The sequence below is a fragment of the Lepisosteus oculatus genome, chromosome 8 (genome assembly GCF_040954835.1).
Source record: "Lepisosteus oculatus isolate fLepOcu1 chromosome 8, fLepOcu1.hap2, whole genome shotgun sequence".
Lineage (NCBI taxonomy): Eukaryota > Metazoa > Chordata > Actinopteri > Semionotiformes > Lepisosteidae > Lepisosteus > Lepisosteus oculatus.
Genome location: NC_090703.1, coordinates 4,467,129 through 4,487,659, shown reverse-complemented (window position 1 = coordinate 4,487,659; position 20,531 = coordinate 4,467,129). Strand labels below are relative to the sequence as shown.

Genomic DNA, 20,531 nt, shown 5'->3' with positions numbered 1-20,531 from the left:
TTAAAAAAAAGACTGCCTTATACAGGAATCGGGAATCAAACTGATAAAACGCTTAGTAATATAAAACAAAACAAAAGTGGTAAAGGTGTTATTGCAATTGAGTAATTACCCCTTGCAGTATGTACTGTTAGCACTGAGTTAGAAATGTATCTGTTGGATTTTTACATGAATTGATTGAAGTCACTCTGCCTTAACAATATTAGAAATCCAGAGCCCCTCTGCTAAAGGTGATTGCTGCAATATAGAGCCACTGAATTTGGAAAGTCAGCATTTTCAATTAGAATACAACACTACCCAGTACTGAATGTATTAAGATTATAACATTTAAAACTAAATGTTTTATTGCAGCTTAAAGCATCTGTCATGTGATCATTAGTCTTCTGATGTCTCTTTTAATGACTAACATCATGTCATTGAACTTGATAAGTGATTGTCTTCTTATGTGACTCTTGCAATCTTTGATAATTAATTAATTTAACATGCAATTATTTTTGTGCATTTTACCAATCTTTTGTAATGTCTATTTTTTATCACACTGCTTAATACTGTATTACTTGATATGTCTTTTTAAATAAGCCCATGTCTTGTATTTTGTTGGTTGTGTCCTGCCCAGGTACTACAGATGTATATTAATTTGTTATTAAACTCTGGTGCAGCTAAAGAGCTGTGTGCTGTCTCTGTGAAATAACCTAAACTAAAACTAAACTTCTTACTTTAACAGTGGTCTTGTAAAGACGGAAGGAAACTGAATGTCTCTACTGGTCCACCAGAGGGCAGTAGAAACAAAGGTACATTTTATACAGGTACTTCCTTGTACCCATAAGGTACTTGGCAAATAAAATGATTCTAAAATACCACCTAAGCATAGCTACTGTTAGCTTTATCAAAGACCTTTTTACTCCAAAGGAAACTTCAGGTTGGAACATGTATTTCTAGAAAACAATTATAGTAAAATAAGTAGTTATATATTAATAGTACAATGTAGTATGACCATTACTAAAATTATTAGGAATACCTTTCCAAAACAAAGGTTCTGGAATGTGGAATATTTTCTTTATATGGTATTATAGTGCTATATAAATTACGGAAGCGACATTAGCTCCTTCAGTCTTTTAGCGAGAAATTGCAGGTTCCTAGCTGAACCCTGGATTTCTGAATTAGCATTCAATGCAGCATGCTCTGTAGAGCACATGTCTCGCCCATGAGGGTGTTTTAATGAGTTGAGCTGCTGGGGAACAACACTGCAGCCGTGCACAATCAGACAACTTGATTTTCGCTGTGTTCGAACTCTGTACACTGTGGCTGATTCTTTAAACCAAATCATAAAACAACAGGGTTAGTAGCCGCAGGGGTCTGAAAAAAAAATGCTAGTTGTACGAGGGAAGCATTTTTTTCTAATCCATTCCATGTATGAGTAAGGGCCACTGATTGTTATAGAAAACCACAAATTGGAAACATCTGGGGAGGCATTAGGACATCCAGAAGCTAGCATTGCAAGAAGTGTATCTCAGAGATCAGAGAGCCACATGGCCTTAAACCATGCTGTGTAACTGGGGAGTGTTCCTTTACAGACACCCCCTCATGACGGCGACAGCCTCTGCAGAGCTGTCTTGTACACAGGTGGCACACAGATTCTCCTTTATCCCAACCCTGCAGTTCAGTCTGTTTAATTGCTGTCTCTGTTAACCAGAACTGTCAGTCACGAGGAAAACAAAACAGCACTGTCCTTATGGACAGAGTGGGAGGTTAAAGCAAGAGTAATTTTGAAATGAGTGAACGTCCAAGGTCTTCATTATTGCAGTGGTTGATATGAGATTTTAAATCACGCCAGAAACCATATAAAAACAATGTGAGTTGTATGTTATATCCAAAATGGTAACACAGGGGCCAGTATAAATCAATATTTATGGAAATACCAATGGAATGTGGAATAGAAAAGCTCCTGTCATGGCTGTAGTAGAGAAAAGTACTAATGTTTCATTTTTTGTGCCAGTTACTGTTGGGCATTTTATACACTGCTAAGAGAATTCCCTAGCAGATCATAGAACTCACTTACATTGAGAGTCAGTAATTTGTAGATTATTTTGCAATTATTTAAGTTATTTGATATGATGTTTCAAGGGCTGAGCAATTACAATGAGCGTGTCTTTTGCCTGCAGGACATGACATAGTGATATCCCAGTACTCTGTCGGTGGAAAAGAAGCTGTCAGGGCTGTCTTCAAAGAAAGGTAAGGGCATGGTGCCTCTCACAGGCTAGTGCCATTTCACTTTGCAGTGAGCACAGCACTGACTGAAGCAACATTTGTTAATTGAATGACAGTTATACCCCCTTAAACACAGCACAACATTTCACATCTTTATGGAAAAAAAAATATCATTAGGTTCATCTTACACATTTACTGTAGTGGTAATGGTGCATTTACATGAAGAAAATAGTGTCTTTCATGCCATGTTTAATTATCTGTTCAGGCTTTAGGAACAAGAGTGTTTGAAATTGATTCTTTGTGCTCTGATGCCTGTTTAGCTGTTTATCTTCAGATTGTTTTTTGTGAGATGCATCATGTTTTTGATGTTATGGAACCAGTTGCGCAGGTCAGCGATTCCAAACCCTAGATCCTGGGGGAGATCACTGACTTTTTTCAGTGTTTTCAAGTTTTTATGTTTAGTCACAAGCTAATTGATTTCACCTTTTCATGGGTAACATGATTCTGAACAGGCTTTTAGCTCTTACAAAGTCAAAACGGGATCTGTAATTGATATCAACCTTTTACCAATCCCTGATTTTCAGAACTCCACTCTTTAAGGTGCATTGCCCGAAATGTAACCAAGTGAACCTCTGTAGGGGAAAAAAAGCACTAATTCTAGGTGTGACTGATATACAGTGGTGTCGTTTCCATCTGTAAGTGCCATTTAGACAGAAAAAAGTATCTAAGCCATTTGAGGAGTAATGTCTTAAGTTTTGAATGCTGAACCTGTTAGAAACAGTACTCTTGAAATGGGGTGTTTTTGAAACTCAGGACTAAATGCAGAAACTTGTAAGACTAAACAGGAAGCACATCAATTAAAGGCATTAATTAGTACTAGAGATTTAGAGACTTGCAGACAAAGTGGTTCCACAGGACCAGGGTAAGTAACCGGTGGTTAAGACACAAGTTAATCCAGAGCCACTGCTATGTTCTGATAACATTACTGTGCCACCTCCATCTTTAACGTTCAGAAAGCAGTTGTTTCAGCATTCGCAGCTGTGACTTTCCTTGTTTACACTATACCAGCTGTTGTGTAATAGTGAGATTTATTACTATTGAGACAGCTGGTGTTAGCATGGTTTTGTAATGTCAAAATCCCTAAATCCATTCATTGCAGAAAACAGATTTTGGCTCCAAAAATGTGTTTACAATACTAGGTGCTTATCTGCATCTGTGAGAGTCTTTCACCTTAAATTGAGAGCTGGCTAGGTACCTTTGACCTTCTTTTGAATATTAATATTATGAATATATTTTGAGATATATTAAAAACATTATGTATTTTATTAAGGAGAAAAAGATCTAAAATTCCCAGTGTTGCCTCATCGTTTTTTGTGAAATACTGGTCCCAAAAATAGCTGAACATAACAACTGTGCACGTCACAGGGCAGGAGTGAGTGAGTTTATTATTACTTGAATCCCACTAGGGTTAATGGAAGACATTAAGTGGGAACTGTGGCAGTATTTATTGCTATTAACTTTGTGGATGCAGGGAATTTATTATACTCATCAGTATGGATTGATGAGTGAAAGCACAGCTAAAAACATGATAAATAACATAATCATAAAATGATCATTTGAACACATTGCTTCGGGTTTAGGAACATTGTGGGGAAAAAAAAGTGCTTTTGCAGTTGAGATAAATCTGCCAATAAAGGAAGGAATCCACAAATTTCAAGAATCGTATAAAGCTTAAAAGCAGACTGACATTGACTTCAGAAGCAGTTGTTCTCTGCGTGTGAAGGGTCAGATGCTCCTTGGAGACTTCTCTCCTAGAGCCAGCGTAGTACTACAACATCTCCTGAAGTGCTTGTTTTGTTTGCATTATTTGTTTACTGACTGACATGTTGTTGACTTTTCTTTCTCGCTACAAACGGAGTACCATTCAGAAATGTTTGCAAACAGTCTTTGAGAATTTGCCCAGAAACAATCAAATGCTCCTGTTTTTCTAATTTGATTATAGGTAAATGTTTCATTCCAGTGCTTTCAGAAAGATTTGTTTTGAAGTGTCAGCTGCCTCCAATCCGGAAAAGTTTTTCCGCTGCCATTTAGATTCTTATCGTTAATATGTTGTCAGAACGTAATGTGGTGGTCTGTCACGCAGTGCAGACTAACTGTAAGTTTGGCTATGTGGCTGAGGGTGGAAAGACCTCTTGTTGACCCCTCACAGTGTATCATAACTAACTAGTCGTTACAAACGCCGTGTTAACCTGCTGCTGGTTAGGAATTCAACCGGTCCTTGACGAAACATGCGTACCCATGAGCCTTCCCGAGCCAGAGCCCTGTGTTTGCTCACGTGTGGACCGCTGCAGGTGTCGGAGCGCTCCGGTTCGGAAGGCGGTGAAGGTGCAGCTGCTGGAGCCGCAGGAGCCCCCCCCGGCCGGGCCCCCGCCCCCCCAGCCCTGCACAGCCGACACGGTCGCCGTGGTGACCGCCGCTGCCATTGCCGCTACCGCACCCCTGCTGAAGGTGGGCGCCGGGCTGGGTTTATTACGCCCTTGAAGATGCTCAGATACTTCTCTCAACAATTCTCTCTCGTCGGGATCTCGTTCCAAATCTAGAGACTTCTCTGGAACAGAAGCCGTTTTCAGAGAAATTAGAGCTGCTTAATTTCTTTCATTGCCTTGGCTCGTCAGCTGCTGGGCCCTGCAGTGTGGACTACTCCCAGTGTTGGGGCCAGTCTAGGAGCCTCAGGGCAGCAAGCACATGGCGTGCGAATGTTCGACAGGAAGGCAGTTGTGGAACTGCATCCCAGCTAGTGCTGCCAAGTCAACAGAGCAGGAATAGAAGAGGATCAGTCTGGGGAAGTTTATTAGTCCATGCAAAAAAAGAAATACACAATGTACAAAATAGAAAAGTCTGATTTCAGACTGTTTTTTTTATTGTGTGCATCAGACGTTTGTCCCAGTGCTGTTTTGTAGCTTACAGTTGATTCCGTGCACACAAAGCCGGCAAACACCTGTCTCTCCTCAGGCCCAGCATGACTTGGACACCAAGATCTCCTCCGTGTCGGAGCTCCTGAAGAAGCTCCAGCATGTCGAGAGGCAGCCCTGCCAGGAGGAGAGGGTGGCAGAGCTGGAGAAACAGCTGGCAGCTCTCACCCACCAGCGGCTTCAGCACCTGGAGCAGATACAGCAGCAGCAGCTGGAGCTGCAGGTACTGAAGCAGGCTGGGGGATGACGGTTGGGTTATACGAAGTCTTTTCCTGCTCTCTCTGCTTTTTGCACTGCCTGTCTAATTTAATTTAGATGAGCTGTTTTAGCCTATACTAGAGCATGTAAGAAAAGCTGCCTATGATGGTATATTAGATCAGATAGGCCGTATTCCATGATTCCAAAATAAAATGTTTCAGACACTTTGGAAATTTACAATTTCGTAATTCTTGTGATTTTGTTTTGCAGTTAGCTTAAGTCAAAATATATTTAATGAGGAAAAAAGTGATTCATTTTCAGGCTACAATTGTTTCTGTTCTTGGGAAGGGCAGTGATCTTTTGATCACCTTTAGTCACAGTGGAACTGTGTGTGGTCAGCCCTTGAGAAAGAAGACCTGAAAAAAAAAGAAGAAAAGGCCACAAAATAATGTGCTTTGTGTGCAGAAAGGTTGCTGCAACTTGTTTGTTATGAGGTGTTCAGCACCAATCTTGTCATGTGTTGGGCTCATCTTACATTAAGTGTTGCTTTTGTCAAAATAGTCATTCTAGACTTTGATCGCACTCTGACAGCTGTGTGGCATCAGTACAAGGATGTTTTTTGTTAACATTCAGCTGACAACTCATTTCACACATCTTGAATGCACTGCCGTAACAAGTCAGCATTAGTTAGCTCCCTCGGTGTTCCAGTCTTTGTCAAGATCCATCCAAATTAATTCTGCTGAAAAAAGCTCTTTCCAATCAAAGACCACATTTTGTATTCTAACAGACAATTTTACATGTTACTCTCTTCCTCAGTTTTGCATTTGTAACCTTATTTCCTTTTAAGTAAGTAACAGTAACAGCTAAAGGAGCAATTTTGTTATCACTAACTTTTTTTTAAATTATACATTACAACTGTTTGATTACATGGCATGCATTCATATATCCTCTTCTGCCCTTTAATATGAAACCTGGTGGATAACAGATACTGCAGGATATTCAACAGGATTATAAACTGACGTGAATTGAACACATTTTTACAAGAACAGAGAATGATTGGCTGGTGTGATCATTTTTTGCAATTCAACTCTAATACTCTTAGCAAAGGGAATTTGTTTGGCAGTGATTAAGTGTAGGAGGACACCTCTCTCTGCTGCAGAGAATGCAAGTTATAAGGCTCAATTTACCCAAAAGTATTTGCACTAATCTTGTCAACTGGAAGTTACTAATCCAAAATTAGAGGTTTCAGGAACTTTATTGTAAATATTTTTGTATCGGTCAGCTTTCTCTCAATTAAATTACATTGGTGCTAAAATATTTCTACAAACTAATTTTATTTTAAAGCTGAACTGTAAATGCAGTTTATATGGGAAATTAAGCTTCATTCATAAAAATGTTTAAATTTTAATTTATAAAGTAGAACCTAAACCTTTATCAGAATAGACATGTTAACATTTCATAATTTTCTGCATAAGTTTTCTTGCAGAAGGCTCTTGTTTATTATGCAGAGTATTTCTGAGTGATCCACAGGTTATCACGGTACAGTCATGGAAGGTGATCGCTGTACCTCGCTGTCTCAGGTCAAAAGCAAGCCGTTATTTCTGAAACATGCCCAAGATTGCCATATTATTAAACGCTTTCAATAAGCTTTTTCAGTAATTTTCTCTGCCCTTGCCCCTTTCCTCAGACGCGTCTGCTGGGCGGTGCTTTGAGTGCTGTGAGTGGGAGCTCGGCCCCAGCGCCCCCAGTGTCTTCTCACCTTGCTGCCCCTGCACAGCCCGGCCTGCAGCGGTTGCCAGGCAACGCCAGCCGTGATGAGTCACCCGCTGGAGCTCCGGCTTCCACCTCCACTGCAGCAGCAGGTGTGGCAATCCCAGAGCTCAGCCGTCCTCGAGTCCTGCCGTTTCCTTACATTCACTCCGACCGTCCCGTGGCTGTCACCTCTCCTTGCTGGCTTCCTAGCTGGTTTCGGTCTTGTACCTTTGCGGAAGTATTTATTCTCGCAGACATATGGGTTTGAGCCACGTGTAGTTATGGATCTGTGTAGATGTTCTGTAGAAAAGCCTCGTGCTTGTTTTCATTGTCATTCAGACTGTATGTAAATGGCACTATAAAAATATGTGTGGTGTTGAAGGACAACATTGTAAATTGTAAATTGCAACAGGATTCCCTCTGTGCATTTTTTCAGTAGTGAGTTGTATGTGAGTGTTTCTCCGTTTCTGTTTTATATGAGCTTTTGTGTTACTGTAAATTGAGAGTGCTGTTTAGATTTATAGGATCTCCATAAACAGCTCTTAAAAGCATTTTATTCTTTCCTACCTGAGCAAAGTATGGCCTGGAGCATCTCATGACATCTTGACAGCACACCCTACATGTGCCTTTGTTTTGCAATATCAACAAGTTGACAGTATTTTGGTACAGTGATCAGCAGGTGTTTGCATTCAAACATTTCCTGTAATTGAAGGCCATAAGACACTGAGCGGTAAGTGTGCACTGAGCATTATTTGGCTTGTGCCTGTGTGTTTGTAGGCTGCCCTCCCCCCCGAGTCCCCGCTGCAGAGACGTCCCCTCTGGAGACCCCAGCTCCGCGCAGGTTTGTGCCTGTGCCGATGTCGAGAGACGCCGCAGCTCGGCGCAGCCAGGAGAAGCCTGCGGTGGAGAAAAGCAAAGTGGCTTCAGGCAGGCTCGGTGAGTGTCACAGGAGCCTTCTCATCTTTACTGGTCTAGTTCATGACCTCACCACTGTGAGGAGAGAGACTGGGGCAGACTGGGGCATCTCGAGGGCTGATGTTGTTTGAACCCGACATTTTCCGGCTGAAAAAGCAGAGCTTTCACACACATTAGGAGGCTGCTAAGACTTGGGCTACATAGTCTTTAAAACCGAGAACTTGTATTTGTTTTGGATATACCTCTCCTTCACAATAAAAATATATTTGTGCAGCTTTTCACAAAGTATTTCTATTACCATCACATCATTTTCCCTGAACTGGCTATACGTCATGCTAGCAGACCTGCATGTTAAGCCTGCAAGCGACGGATTGTGAGTAATTTCCATTTTTTTAAACAAACCCTCCAAGAGAACCAGCTGTATCCTTTCAGCCACCCCATGACAACCACCAGGTGTGATTTCTTAGGTTCTGGGCATATTACTGCTTCCGTTCCCATGGCAACCAACTTGCTCAGCATAGCACCGAGGAAAGACTTTCAAGGACAAGCTCCTCGTGCTGCTCTCGGCAGTGTCTCGCTATCACGCTGCGCTTCAGGAATGGCATGGAAAGCAAAGCCATAGTTCTGCATGCCATGCTGTTTTGAGCCAAAAAAAAGGGATGTGTTTATGTTCTCAACTGTTCTCATATTCTTTGTACGTGGAAAAAAAAATCTTTCCATGATTTAAACCAGTCCAGCTAAGTGAGAAACTGCCCCTTCACCGCTCTCTGAGATGTGTTTTAGGTTTCGACTTATTATTGTGCATTATTTTTCAGTTTTCAGAACATGACTCGATGAAGTAAATGTGCTTATATGTTTTATGACCTTGATCCAGTCTAGACTGTTTTTTTTTAATGAAAATTCATTAAGATCTTTTCTGTAAAGTAAAATAATCTGTGCGCCATGACAGGTGTGTTTAAAATGTACTTGTTTGTAGTAGTATGCTCAGGAATTGTGCCCATCGCATAGCACGGACTTTCTTTTCATATTGATTGCACACGAATACAGTAATTACTGTAGGTGCCGTGCTATTTAGCTGGAGGTTGTGAAATAATACAGGCAAGCAATTCAGTGTCTTCCACTTGAGGGCAGTAGTAGTCTCTCACAGTTTTACTTCATTCAGCATTGAGCCTTATAAAAAAGACTGGAAGCTTAGAAAACAAAAACAATAGACAACGATGTTAATTTCTTTTTCTTTCTATATATGCATATATGTTTATTCATGCTACAGACCATTAGAAAGGTTAATCATAATAAAGCAAAACTACCAGAAAATAAATAAATTGGCTATCAACAGAGTAGCTCTTGATATCCAGATCCACAAATGTAATTGTCTCTTGGCTTTTTGCATTTTTTAGCCTTCAACACAAATTACTTTCTCCATGTTAGGGAATAGAGCTTCAGGCAGTAAAGTGTGCAAATCTTATATGAGGCATGCAGCATAGTTATTTTGGTTTGGAATGTTTATACGTTCACTGATCCATTTACTGGGAACAGGCCTCTGGTAGAAGTAAAATTTGTCCCTCCAAGCCACATATTTTTCTCAGAGAGAGAGATTAATTTAACCCTTAAGTGGTGCCATCTTACTTGATTGCTGTGATGGCATCCTCCCTAGGCTTTTTTAGGGAAGAATAGAGAGATCTGAATGATTATAATGGCAGGCTGCCCTTTTTGCAAAACCACAATCTTTGGAGTAGAAATTGTTAGTTATGTTATTCACCAAAATAAAGCCAACACATGGATTTCCTTTCCATTTTTAGAAACAAAAGCCTGCCTTTCAATAAACATTTAATGACATCCTTAGTGATCTTTTTCAACAATTTACGGTAAGCATTGGAGTAAAAGATAAAAAAATACAATATTTCAGAATGAGAGACAGTAATATATCATTTTGGTAAGAAGGAGCTATTTTTTCTCTGAATTTGCATGAATATGAATGCTTTTGCTCTCAGTATTAAGACTGAATGGTGAGGTAAACATTTTTAGAAATTGAGACATCACACACCAGTGTCTTTCAGAGTTTAGACAGCCATTTTATGTTGTGAACCATAACAATATGTGTTTTTAGCCAGGATGGTTGCTATGTACACATTAGCTTTTAAAATAATTCAGCATGGTTGGCCACTACAGGACAGAGAGACCAACATTTATGCTCTTCACAGAACAGTGGTAATTATGGAGTGAGTTCCCTGCTCCTTGGAAAGGTCAGCTCTGGGCTCTCTTATATGCCGTCTGAAGGCTGTAACAATTTTCTCATACAATTTAATCTGTCGACTGGAGTAGCTCCAGCTTGCAAGTAACTGCCAATCTTCAGTACTTGGAATTGGTTTCCCGGAATTGGAGCTGGTCTCTGGATGATAGATGTGCGTTTGTGAGCACAGAGTTAATTATGGCAAAGAATGTAGCATTTATAAGGGTGAGGAGAAGGGGGGGGGGTGGACTTACAGTTACAACTCCTTAAAAAACAGAATCGGGATCAAATACAATGGCACCCATTATCCAGGGCTTTAATAACATGATAGTGCGCCACCACACAGATGATCCTTAAAGGCGCGGATGGACTTTTTGCCTCCTTCTGTTCTTTCTAGTGAGTCATTACAACTCTCGGTGTTCACAGAGTGTAGAATTTATGATTTAGTCAGAATTTCATCAGACTGGCCTCGGTGAAGGGCCATCTGTTTTTTTCCTTCCCTCTTTCCAGCAGGGGCACAGCGCTTCTCTTGCAGATTTACAGCGAGCCTGAGACAACCTCTGCTTTCACATCTGTTCCCATGCATTTTAGCCAGAGCTATTTATTGTTTACCAGTCACTTCAAGCTAGTTGGTGGAAGGAGTCAAGTACATGAGATAAAGACGCAGCATTCAGTTACTGTCCATAATCTTTGCTGAAACCAGAAAGGTCCCACTGAGATTTCCCTTTTTTAGACATTGCTGACCTGTTCTTTACCCTGCACTTTGAAGGTGCTCTGATAATACCTTGCCGTTGAGTTTATATCGAGTGATCTGAAGGAAAATCACAATAAGGAAAATAAGTGTCCTTGCACCATTAGAAAAAGCACTTTGCATTCAGGGATACACCATTGATATTTATCAAACTGCATCTTAGCTGATCTTTTTATTATTGATGTTTGTATTTACTTTAAAAATTATATATGTCATAATTAAGAATGTCATCTGGCTTCTTTTGATGTTGAGTTTTGATGTTGATCTTGAGCCTACGTTTTATAAGTTGTGACGTACTAGGAGGAGATTATTAATTACCTTTTACATCACACGCAGCACAAAATTAAGAATCCAAGCACTTCATTTATTACTGGCAGGAGTGTTGTAACACCTGGACTCTTGTGCTACAGTGGTTTAAAAGCTGCAATGAGGGATGTTAGAGCATTACAATATCAGATATTTTAAGAGAGATTTTTTTTCCACTTAACAGGATCAAAGTCAGAATCTGTTCGGAGCCATTTTTTATTGTTCTGATTTTTGTGCTGGAAAGCAATTTTACTCAGTGCCTTAATGAAGAAAGAGATGACATGTGGAACACTATGCCATTATGATGATCAAAGGAAAACCTCTGATAGATTGTATTTAAAAAAAAAACATTACACAGCAGAGCTGGTGGAATTTTAAGTAGTAACCTATTCAGCTTTGAAATACAAAACACCGTATTGAATGCCAAAATTCTTGCATCTTTGTGCTAAAAGCCATCCTGTATTTTTAAATTGCCATCACTTGTTTGTAAGCTGTGTGCAGAGAGAAGTAAAAGGTAAAGCCTAAGATGTCTTTAATCCCTTCTCTTTGATTTCCTGGTGGTGGTATATTGTGGTTGCCATGGCAGCCAAGAGTCCCCGTGAGGAGCTAGAACATTATATCTATCTGCGGTTCCACTGTACCTCGCAGACTGTATTTTACTCAATGAAAGCAGGTTATTTTTAGTCTAGATTTTTTTTTCTTCATTTCTTAGCAATCCCCCAATAACCACTAGAAACTGCCTCTCTTTAAATTCAAAGACAAGTGTGTGGAGTATTACGCTCAAAGACCAAATGCTGGGGAAGACATTTGTGAGAAACGATGGCATTTAATCTCTGGACTAAATAATGTATTATAAATACATTATTTTTTCAGAGATTTCCTACTTTCCCATGCAAGTAAAGTTCGTTTCAAACCACACTGGCACGGCATTTTAAACTATGGTTACATGCCAGTAGATTTACCACTAATTATTGTTTATATCCCTCTTGTTTATGCAGAATACTATTCAAATATAGAAACTGTTTGTCTTTCTTGGCATGTGGTGGTTTCTTGAATTAATGCTGTTAGATCAGCTGGAAAATCACATCAAGGGCTTCAAGCACAAATTTAAAAAAAAAAAGCTGGAAAAACAAAGAAGCAAAAATAACCAGCCCAAGGTTACTGCTGTTGAGTATGTTATCAAAGCCACACTTTTTTTAACTTTCATGCACGTACCCTTTATGAAAGGGTGGCCTTGTGCTTTATTCTGTACCTGCTCCAGAAAGTCCACGGAGTCAGAAGTTCATTTGTTTCAGATCTTGCTCACATCTCTACTGAAAAAAGTTGGAACTGGTTCATTCAATTTCCCCAACCTGCTCGGGAACAGTTCAGTAGCTTACTTTTAAGAACATGTGGTAAAGCTCTGGTGCATGATCCTAGATCCAAGTCTAAATGAATCTTGAAAAGTTCATCAAAAAAGGTGCAAGATAAGTTTGAGAATACCAACCTGTGTATTTCTATCAAATACGAATACACATCAAATTACACAACACAAGTTTAAAAATGAATGAAAATGGTTCGATGGGTTATTTTACATTTAAATGCAATGCAATAGACGTGTAATAATGCATAATAGTTCACAAACTAATTCACATTGCAACTGTCAGGTAAAACAGTGAAATGCCTTACTTATGTTAATTTTCTTTCTCTGTCAGCTGTTGAACGTGAAGTGCATATGTGATATATTATTATGAACAGCTGCAGGTCAACAAAAAGGTTGTTCAACATTTAATATTAAGTTCAATAACAAATGTGATGGGTCACTGCGCTGTATTGTCGACGCAGGGCATTGACGTGGGGCAAGACGATCCCTGTTTTTGTGTCCAATGACTGCTAGCATTTTGAAGGGGGGGCAGCAGTTTGGCGTAGGCCTTTTCTTAACTTGCACCAGTTTGATTCCTGCCTTCCTGATTGGGGGATGTTATGTCAGAGGAGAAAGGGGTGGCTGAAATATTTATTTCCGTATCCTTTGGCCGATTTCCTTCACTTTTTGTATATTAACAACTTTTAAAAAAGACAAATTGGTTTTGAACTGTACATTGATACTTCTTATTATATCATGTCACAAGTTCCTCGATGAAATCATTGCTTTATACCATGAAGACACTGTATGCTATATATTTAGTGTTTAATAGGGATTAAGTATCCAGAACCTCCTAAGCTAAGTGCCTTGGGTTTATTGTGTTGTGAGTCAATGGGATTTCTATGTTGTCAGCACAGCAGGCAGGAGAGATTCACTAAGAAACTGAAATAAATTAAGGGAGGCATGGAGACACTGTAGCAGCAAAAACAAAATATCTGCATCCAGACTAGTTAGTAGCAGCTCACATATTGTTGAGCTGTGTGCATCCTAGTTGGAGAGGATTTTGTGGAGACTAGCCTTCTGGAGACAAGCTGTTTTGAGGGCTGTGAGTTTGTGATCTGCTGCCGGACTGTAAGACGATAGCTGGTGACGACAGGGAGTCATTTATTTTCTTAGTTCTGGGCCTTTTCACAGTAAAGCAATTAATTTTCGGCCTTGACAAGCAGAAGCAAAAGAACCTGTTGAAAGTGTTTCCATTAGCAATCAGCAACTTTCTTGGTACTTTGGAATAACTTCCAGCATGTGGCATCTGTTAAGCCTGAAAATTGACCCATTGTGGGTGCTTAGTCCTTTGACAAACCGAGCAATAAAACTGAAGGGAAACTGCCTAGTAAGAGAAGCTTACACAATACCATGGCCATAAACCTTGTGATCTCGCAAAGAGAGGATCATCCACCCAGAATGCTCAGGGCCTCTTTCTGTGAAGTCTTTAATGTAAATAAATTGCAGTAAGTGGTAGATGTTCTGGATAAAATCAAAATTTCAAGCTGCCCAACAAGTGCAAATTACAAACCCAGTACTTTATGGGAGCTTGTTGTTTGCCAGAGGCCTGTGGCTCCTTTCCAATGGAAACCTGCCATTAAGTATTGGGTTTTGAATTTAGTGAGTAGGTCAGCCTTTTGATTTAATCTAAGCAAGTGTAACGGGTACTAGGAGAGGAGCAAATATATGACTTGCACTTGGCGTAAATATTTATTAAAAGGATGGACTGGTTTATGTTTTTGATTGACATATTTTTTGCCCTTGAATACGAAGTGTGGTGTAATGGGCTGAACTGAGAGACTGCAGTTCACAAAGCCAATTAATGATACTGCAACTTTTTTTCTTTTCACTTTCCTGATTAACTAACTTAACAGACAGAGAAAAATGTCTCCCGTTGTACCTGCTTCTAATTATAGGCCTGTCTGTACTCCCCCGTTTGTGATTTGGTAGGGTGCCTGGAGAGATATAAAACATTTTCTCCTTTATTATTTATTAAGAACTTTATGAGGCAGAGATCAGGGCTGGAGTTTTCTGCTGCATTAATTTTCTTTTCTTCAATTAAGAAGTCCTTGGAAGAAGTATAGGTTTTGTATGATAGACTCAGGTTGCACGTAAAGAATGATTATGTTAGTACTGCAATGAATTTTGTTCTTGAAGTTTGGTAGGAAAGTAAGATCTGTTGATTATCCACATGTTCAGCTTTATGGTGGATGTGCATTTGTATATAAAGCTTGAACTGAATTTTTTATTGCAGGTGATGATGTAGTTGGACTTTTGTTTCTGTAAAAACTAGGTGTGTACTAGACAGTTCATGTTCAGTGACTAGAACCTAAAAAAAGAATCATGATCTGTTCTATAACTAAAAAGTACTAAAACTTTCACCTTGGGTGCAAAGATTTTGATTTTCTTTGCAAAGTCAGACAAATGCGTACCAGCAGTACCTGTACCCCTGTACCTTTACTGTGTTGGGTCAACAGAGTGTTTAGACTTTATACAAGAGACTCTGAAAGATACAAGATGCAAACGACAACCGTCATTAAGATCTTGGTTTAACAGGATTAACCAGCTCTACTCTCCACGACTGATGATACCTTATAGCCCGTATCTTGAAGCCCTTCCTTCATATTCATTCTCTTATGTGCTGGAAATCCAGCTGGTACAGGAGAGGGAGGTACGAGCAGAAAAGGTGAGTGAGAACTTGAATCCATATGCTTCTTCCAACCTGTTAATACACACATACACCATGCTAACACAATGATTAAGGAAATGTAAGCTATTTGTTCCCTTTCACATTATTTTAAGTAAAATGTCTTCCCCTGAGAAATTTTCTGAAACATTATTAATTAGCTAAACATACACTAATCATTTGGGTTCTGTTATGAACACAGTGCTGTTACTGTTGTACGCCAGTAGCACATGACAACAGCTCCAGTGTGTCTCCAGGTGATGGAACTGCCTTTGTTTTGTTGCCAGGATGCCCAGCGAGAGCTGTGTTTAATGGCGCTGCTCCCTTTTTTAGACCTGGTTGCTGAGGTAACAAATACTTTTAACCCTCCTCCCAGGGGTGGAAACTATAAAGGGCTGTGTGTGATGTGTCTGCACAATGCAAATAAGAAATGGCAAGGCAGAAGACAAAATAAGTATTGAAATGCGTGGTCTACTATATGCATTTCATAGTGACACTTTATTACAAAAGGGTCAACACTTAGGGAATTATTGCTTCCCAATCAGACTTTGTTTGGTTTGTTTCTCCTTGGGAAAATGGGACACAGGACGGATGGGGCTGTTATTGTTTTTGGGGTGTAAGTCCCAATCAATATCACAGGAAGTATAGGACCCTTCAGGTGTGCAATGTAGACCATAACATCAACTATCCGTGGTTTCTGCATGATCAAGGACTGTTTCATTGCTAGATTGGCTGAACACATTAGGAAAAAAAAACTATCCCCATTTCTGTTTCCAGTTTTATTGAACAATCTACTATAAAATTCACTAAAATGCAGTTTTACCCCATTTCCAGTGTTTTCAGTCAATGTAATGTAACACTATTAGAATGACATCATTTGTATCAAAGAAGTTTAATGGGTCACAAGTGAAAACTAATGGCTACTAATAGAAGTTTAAATCTGAAGGAAAAAATAGATAAACGCTCCAACATTGTATTCCTGTACACAACAATCAGTACTAACCTTTAATAATTATAATAATAATTGCTTACACTTATATAGCGCTTTTCTGGACACTCCACTCAAAGCGCTTTACAGGCAATAGGGATCCCCTCCACCACCACCAGTGTGCAGCCCCACCTTGATGATGTGACAGCAGCCATAGTGCGCCAGAACACTCACCACACACCAGCTCTCAGTGGGGAGGAGAGCAGAGTAATGAAGCCAGTTCAGAGATGGGGATTATTAGGAGGCCATGATTGGTAAGGGCCAATGGGAAATTTGGCCAGGACGCCGGGGTTACACCCCTTATCATTTCGAGGAACGCCCTGAGATTTTTAATGACCACAGAGAGACAGGACCTCGGTTTTTATGTCTTATCCGAAGGACGGCGCCCGTTTACAGTATAGTGTTCCCGTCACTATACTGGAGCATTACGACCCAGATGGACCACAGGGTGAGCGCCCCCTGCTGGCCCCAGTAACACCTTCCAGCAGCAGTCTAGTTTTTCCCAGGAGGTCTCCCATCCAGGTACTGGCCAGGCTCACACCTGCTGAGCTTCAGTGGGTTGCGAGTTGTGAGTTGTAGAGTGATATGGCTGCTGGCTATGAAACCTTTAAAACTCAGCAAGAACTCTGAATGCTAAACATTCTCATATCACACAGTAAAATCTGTTCATTCAGAGAGGGTTTATTTTTAGATGAGTTAGTTTCTGCGGATTCCAGTTTCCATTTAATCAGATAGAATGACGTAATTGCTTTTTAGATTAGTATACACATATAAAAAAGCAACAGAAAAAAACTGCTGGAGCCAAGAATGACCTCATTGGGCTTTCATTAAAGCAACTGGCAACTGTTGATTCATGCTTTAGAGAGCACTGCTGTACCTCTGTCCTGCTCGATCTGTAATGCAGGGCAGCTCTCGTGTCTCCTGTTATCCTTTTATGCGGTAATTCAAGTGCTGTTCCACTCTTGGGATGCCCAGCATCCATTTTGCAATTTTATTACTTCCTACAGTAATTCTCTTTCAGCTGCAGCACAGTCTTGTTGATGCCAGGGAAGCTCTCCAAGGCTCTTCTATGACCAGCAGTGATGCCCTTTAAAAATAAATGGCAAGCTTTATTATTAGACTGGGTGATTACTTGCCAAGGACTTTGATAATCTTGCTGACATTTCTCGGTATAGAAGGCATTCAGCAATGCGTTCCATATCAGGTTAAAAGGCTTTAAACAGTTTCTGATGACATTGTTAGAAACCTTTTCTTTTTTCCCCCACTTACAAGCACTTGCACTTCTTATATCCAAGTTTCATGTATTATGAATGTGTTTTATATCTAATAAATATATTGGGATGGTTTCAACTCCAAGATTAGCTATACTCCTAGCCTGGTTTGCCTGAAATAACACTACCTGGTCCAAGATTAGTGCTAATAGTTTATTTTTGTCCATTTCGCATGTGTCAAGTGTATAATTGCCTTTTCTCCTCTTGTCAGATGTTTTGAAGATATGTCCAGCTTTCTCTTGGAGTCTCTTGCCATTTTATGTTGACAAAGTTATAAAATGTCACAATTATTTTAGAAATACTAACTTATTACCTTAAGGGACCTTGAAATTGTATTATCAGCTTTTGAGGTTACTATTATAAATTTGGAATGTACTTCATGTAGTATAATTAATGTAATTTTACAAACCTAAAAATCATGTTCACATACTTTATAAAAATCAGATGTAAGTGTATATATAAACTACAAGATAAAAAATGGACATGAACATCTGTCCCACTAATCGTACTTTGTCTGATGACTTGTTTTTACACTGAAACTAATTCTGTACATAAGATTTCCCGTTACATGCAAGCAGAGAGAACAAATGTGTTTTTATCTTGTTTGGCTTTTTTTTAAGTAATGCAGGAGGAAATGAATTTACATTTTTGGCTGGTGTTCTCTCTTATTCCTTATGGAGCCTGCAACACAAGGATTATTCTGCGTTTTAAAGGCTGAAGCCAAAGACAGCACAGCCTCAGCTCGATGGGCAGGAAGCAGAAGCTTTGGCTGGTGGTTTCCTAGAAATCTGTACAGCCGGAGCTGATGCGAGGCAGGAAACAACGAGCACAAGTGTGCTGAGAATCCCAAAGGTGAACAGAAGTGGAACTGAGTGGAGGGAACAAGTGAATCAGGTCAAAAAGAGCAGACACTAGGCATGGTTGCCTCTCTTTTCGCCTTTGTAATGTTGAGCGCCGGTCAGATGGTTTGCTTTCCACCTGTGGTACAAAACCAGGGCATCACCGAGTCCAGCGTTTCAGCGCTGGCTGGTTTCCCAAGAATTATAACATAAAGTACATTCATTAGCAGGGGGTGGGACTGCTCAGCGGTGCACAGGTGGAAAGTTCCACTCCAGAGGCTGCTGTAGAAGCAGTGCGTGCCAGTTGCGGTGCCATGTTTGAAAAACACTTAGGCAGCCAGTGTGGATCAAGGGTGCCTAGAGAATGGAAAACCCATTCCTGAATGGGCTTTGAGGCATAGCGACACCAATGCAGCATCGAACACGCAGCCAGTAATACAGAAGAATCTCTTCACACTTCTTCATGCACATTCTTTAGTTTGTGTGTACGTATTGTTGGACGAAAAAGGGTCTGTGCTGGAACACCACCCAGTATTGAAACGGCAAGTTTTTGGATTTGCCAGGTGCAGAACCAGCTTATTGCTCTCTGTTACACTGCAAGGCATATAAACTTGTCTGTTGTCTTCCCCTGCTACACTATGCATCTGTTAACAATGAGTCAAAGAGGTGCATACCATTTAAGATTATAGATTATAATTTTGTGTAAGAAAGCAAACCTTACGATCAAGTATTTCCTGGTCTGATTTTTTGGTTTTATTAATTCAGGACAGTAGATGTGGCTGTATAAAGCGACATAAAAGAAATAGAAAGATTAAGAACATACAGCAGTTTTAACAATAGTGCCACACTGCAAAGTGCAAGACAGCTTTAAGGCCACTTGGAACTAACGACTTGTAAATGAGTTGCAAGTATGAATTTAAGGTTTAATTAATTCCATGTCATCCATATTTCCAATGGAAAGGTGTCCTCTGTAATTTGCTTTTTTATTTCCATATGTCTCCTATGGTGTTTCCATTAAATGGCACTTCTAGAGAGACTGTAATGGGCAGAGCTGATCACAGGGTTTTTAATTAAATGATTTGGAGCCACTGCAGCAGTGAACAGTGCTCCCTTGTTCAATATCCTACACATTGAGAATATTGAATGCTGACTCAAGTGTATGCTGACCATGGTTCATTACTCATTCACTAATGGTCTTCCTCTGCTTCTGATTAATACTACTCCAGTGATTTTAAAACCACCTTGTGTTAGTACCCCATTATATCCCACAAAGCCTAGTTTAACACCTCTGAACTTTCAGACTGAGTGCAGCATTAGCAGCAGCTGCCTTGAAATCCAACGTAATGTCAAACCTATGAAATACAGTATCTCCATTTATTTTTAGCATGTCCATTATATCCATTTTCACATTTCTATCTACTGTATAATGAATTTTCTGGATACAGCACAGAATAATACAATTCCAGAGGAACAAGATCTCCGGTCACCAATAACAATTTATAAGGAAGACGATGTGTTTAATATTTGTTTCTACATAAAGTAGAATTATTCTTTAATTGAAACTTTGGGAACATATGAGTTCTGTAAAAATGCCTTTTGTGCCTCCTATGTATAGTGCTGTTGTTTGTTCATAGGAACTTTTTAAAGCAGTATTTAAAAAAAGCAGTAATTTCACTGTGTTTAGCCATGAACTTGGGATCCTGTTTGCTTCTTGCTGCTCACTGTATGAAAAAGGCAATTTGAATTTGCAAGAAAACAATGCAAAGCATCAGCAGGAAAACAGAGCCAAGCAAACAAACAGCAGGATACCTGGCAAAGACTTTCTGTTCAAGTCTTCCAATAACAGCAGTCTGAGTCAGGTGGAAAGTAAGCGGTCGAAGTGTTGCTCTTGCTCTGAAGAGCTGAAGCAGAATAATGAGAGGTTTTGTTTACAATAGATGTATATGTGATCTGTGTTTTGCTGTTATCTAAAGACTACACAATTGTAAAATAAAGCAATACAGCAGATAATTTATGGCTTAGGCTTGCCAAGTA

General features: G+C 39.8%; 1 protein-coding gene across 6 annotated transcripts in view; it reads left to right on the top strand.

The window, feature by feature from the left end:
* The window catches only part of kiaa0586 (KIAA0586 ortholog), a 175,393-nt gene that overhangs the window by 2,188 nt on the left and 152,674 nt on the right, over positions 1-20,531 (top strand). For all 6 annotated transcript variants that reach the window (XM_069193031.1, XM_015350114.2, XM_069193029.1 and 3 more), the window contains 6 exons: positions 722-788; positions 2,160-2,229; positions 4,557-4,713; positions 5,218-5,400; positions 7,063-7,237; positions 7,905-8,063. In XM_069193031.1, coding sequence (XP_069049132.1) covers positions 722-788; positions 2,160-2,229; positions 4,557-4,713; positions 5,218-5,400; positions 7,063-7,237; positions 7,905-8,063 — 811 coding nt within the window. The remainder of the gene's footprint in view (positions 1-721; positions 789-2,159; positions 2,230-4,556; positions 4,714-5,217; positions 5,401-7,062; positions 7,238-7,904; positions 8,064-20,531) is intronic.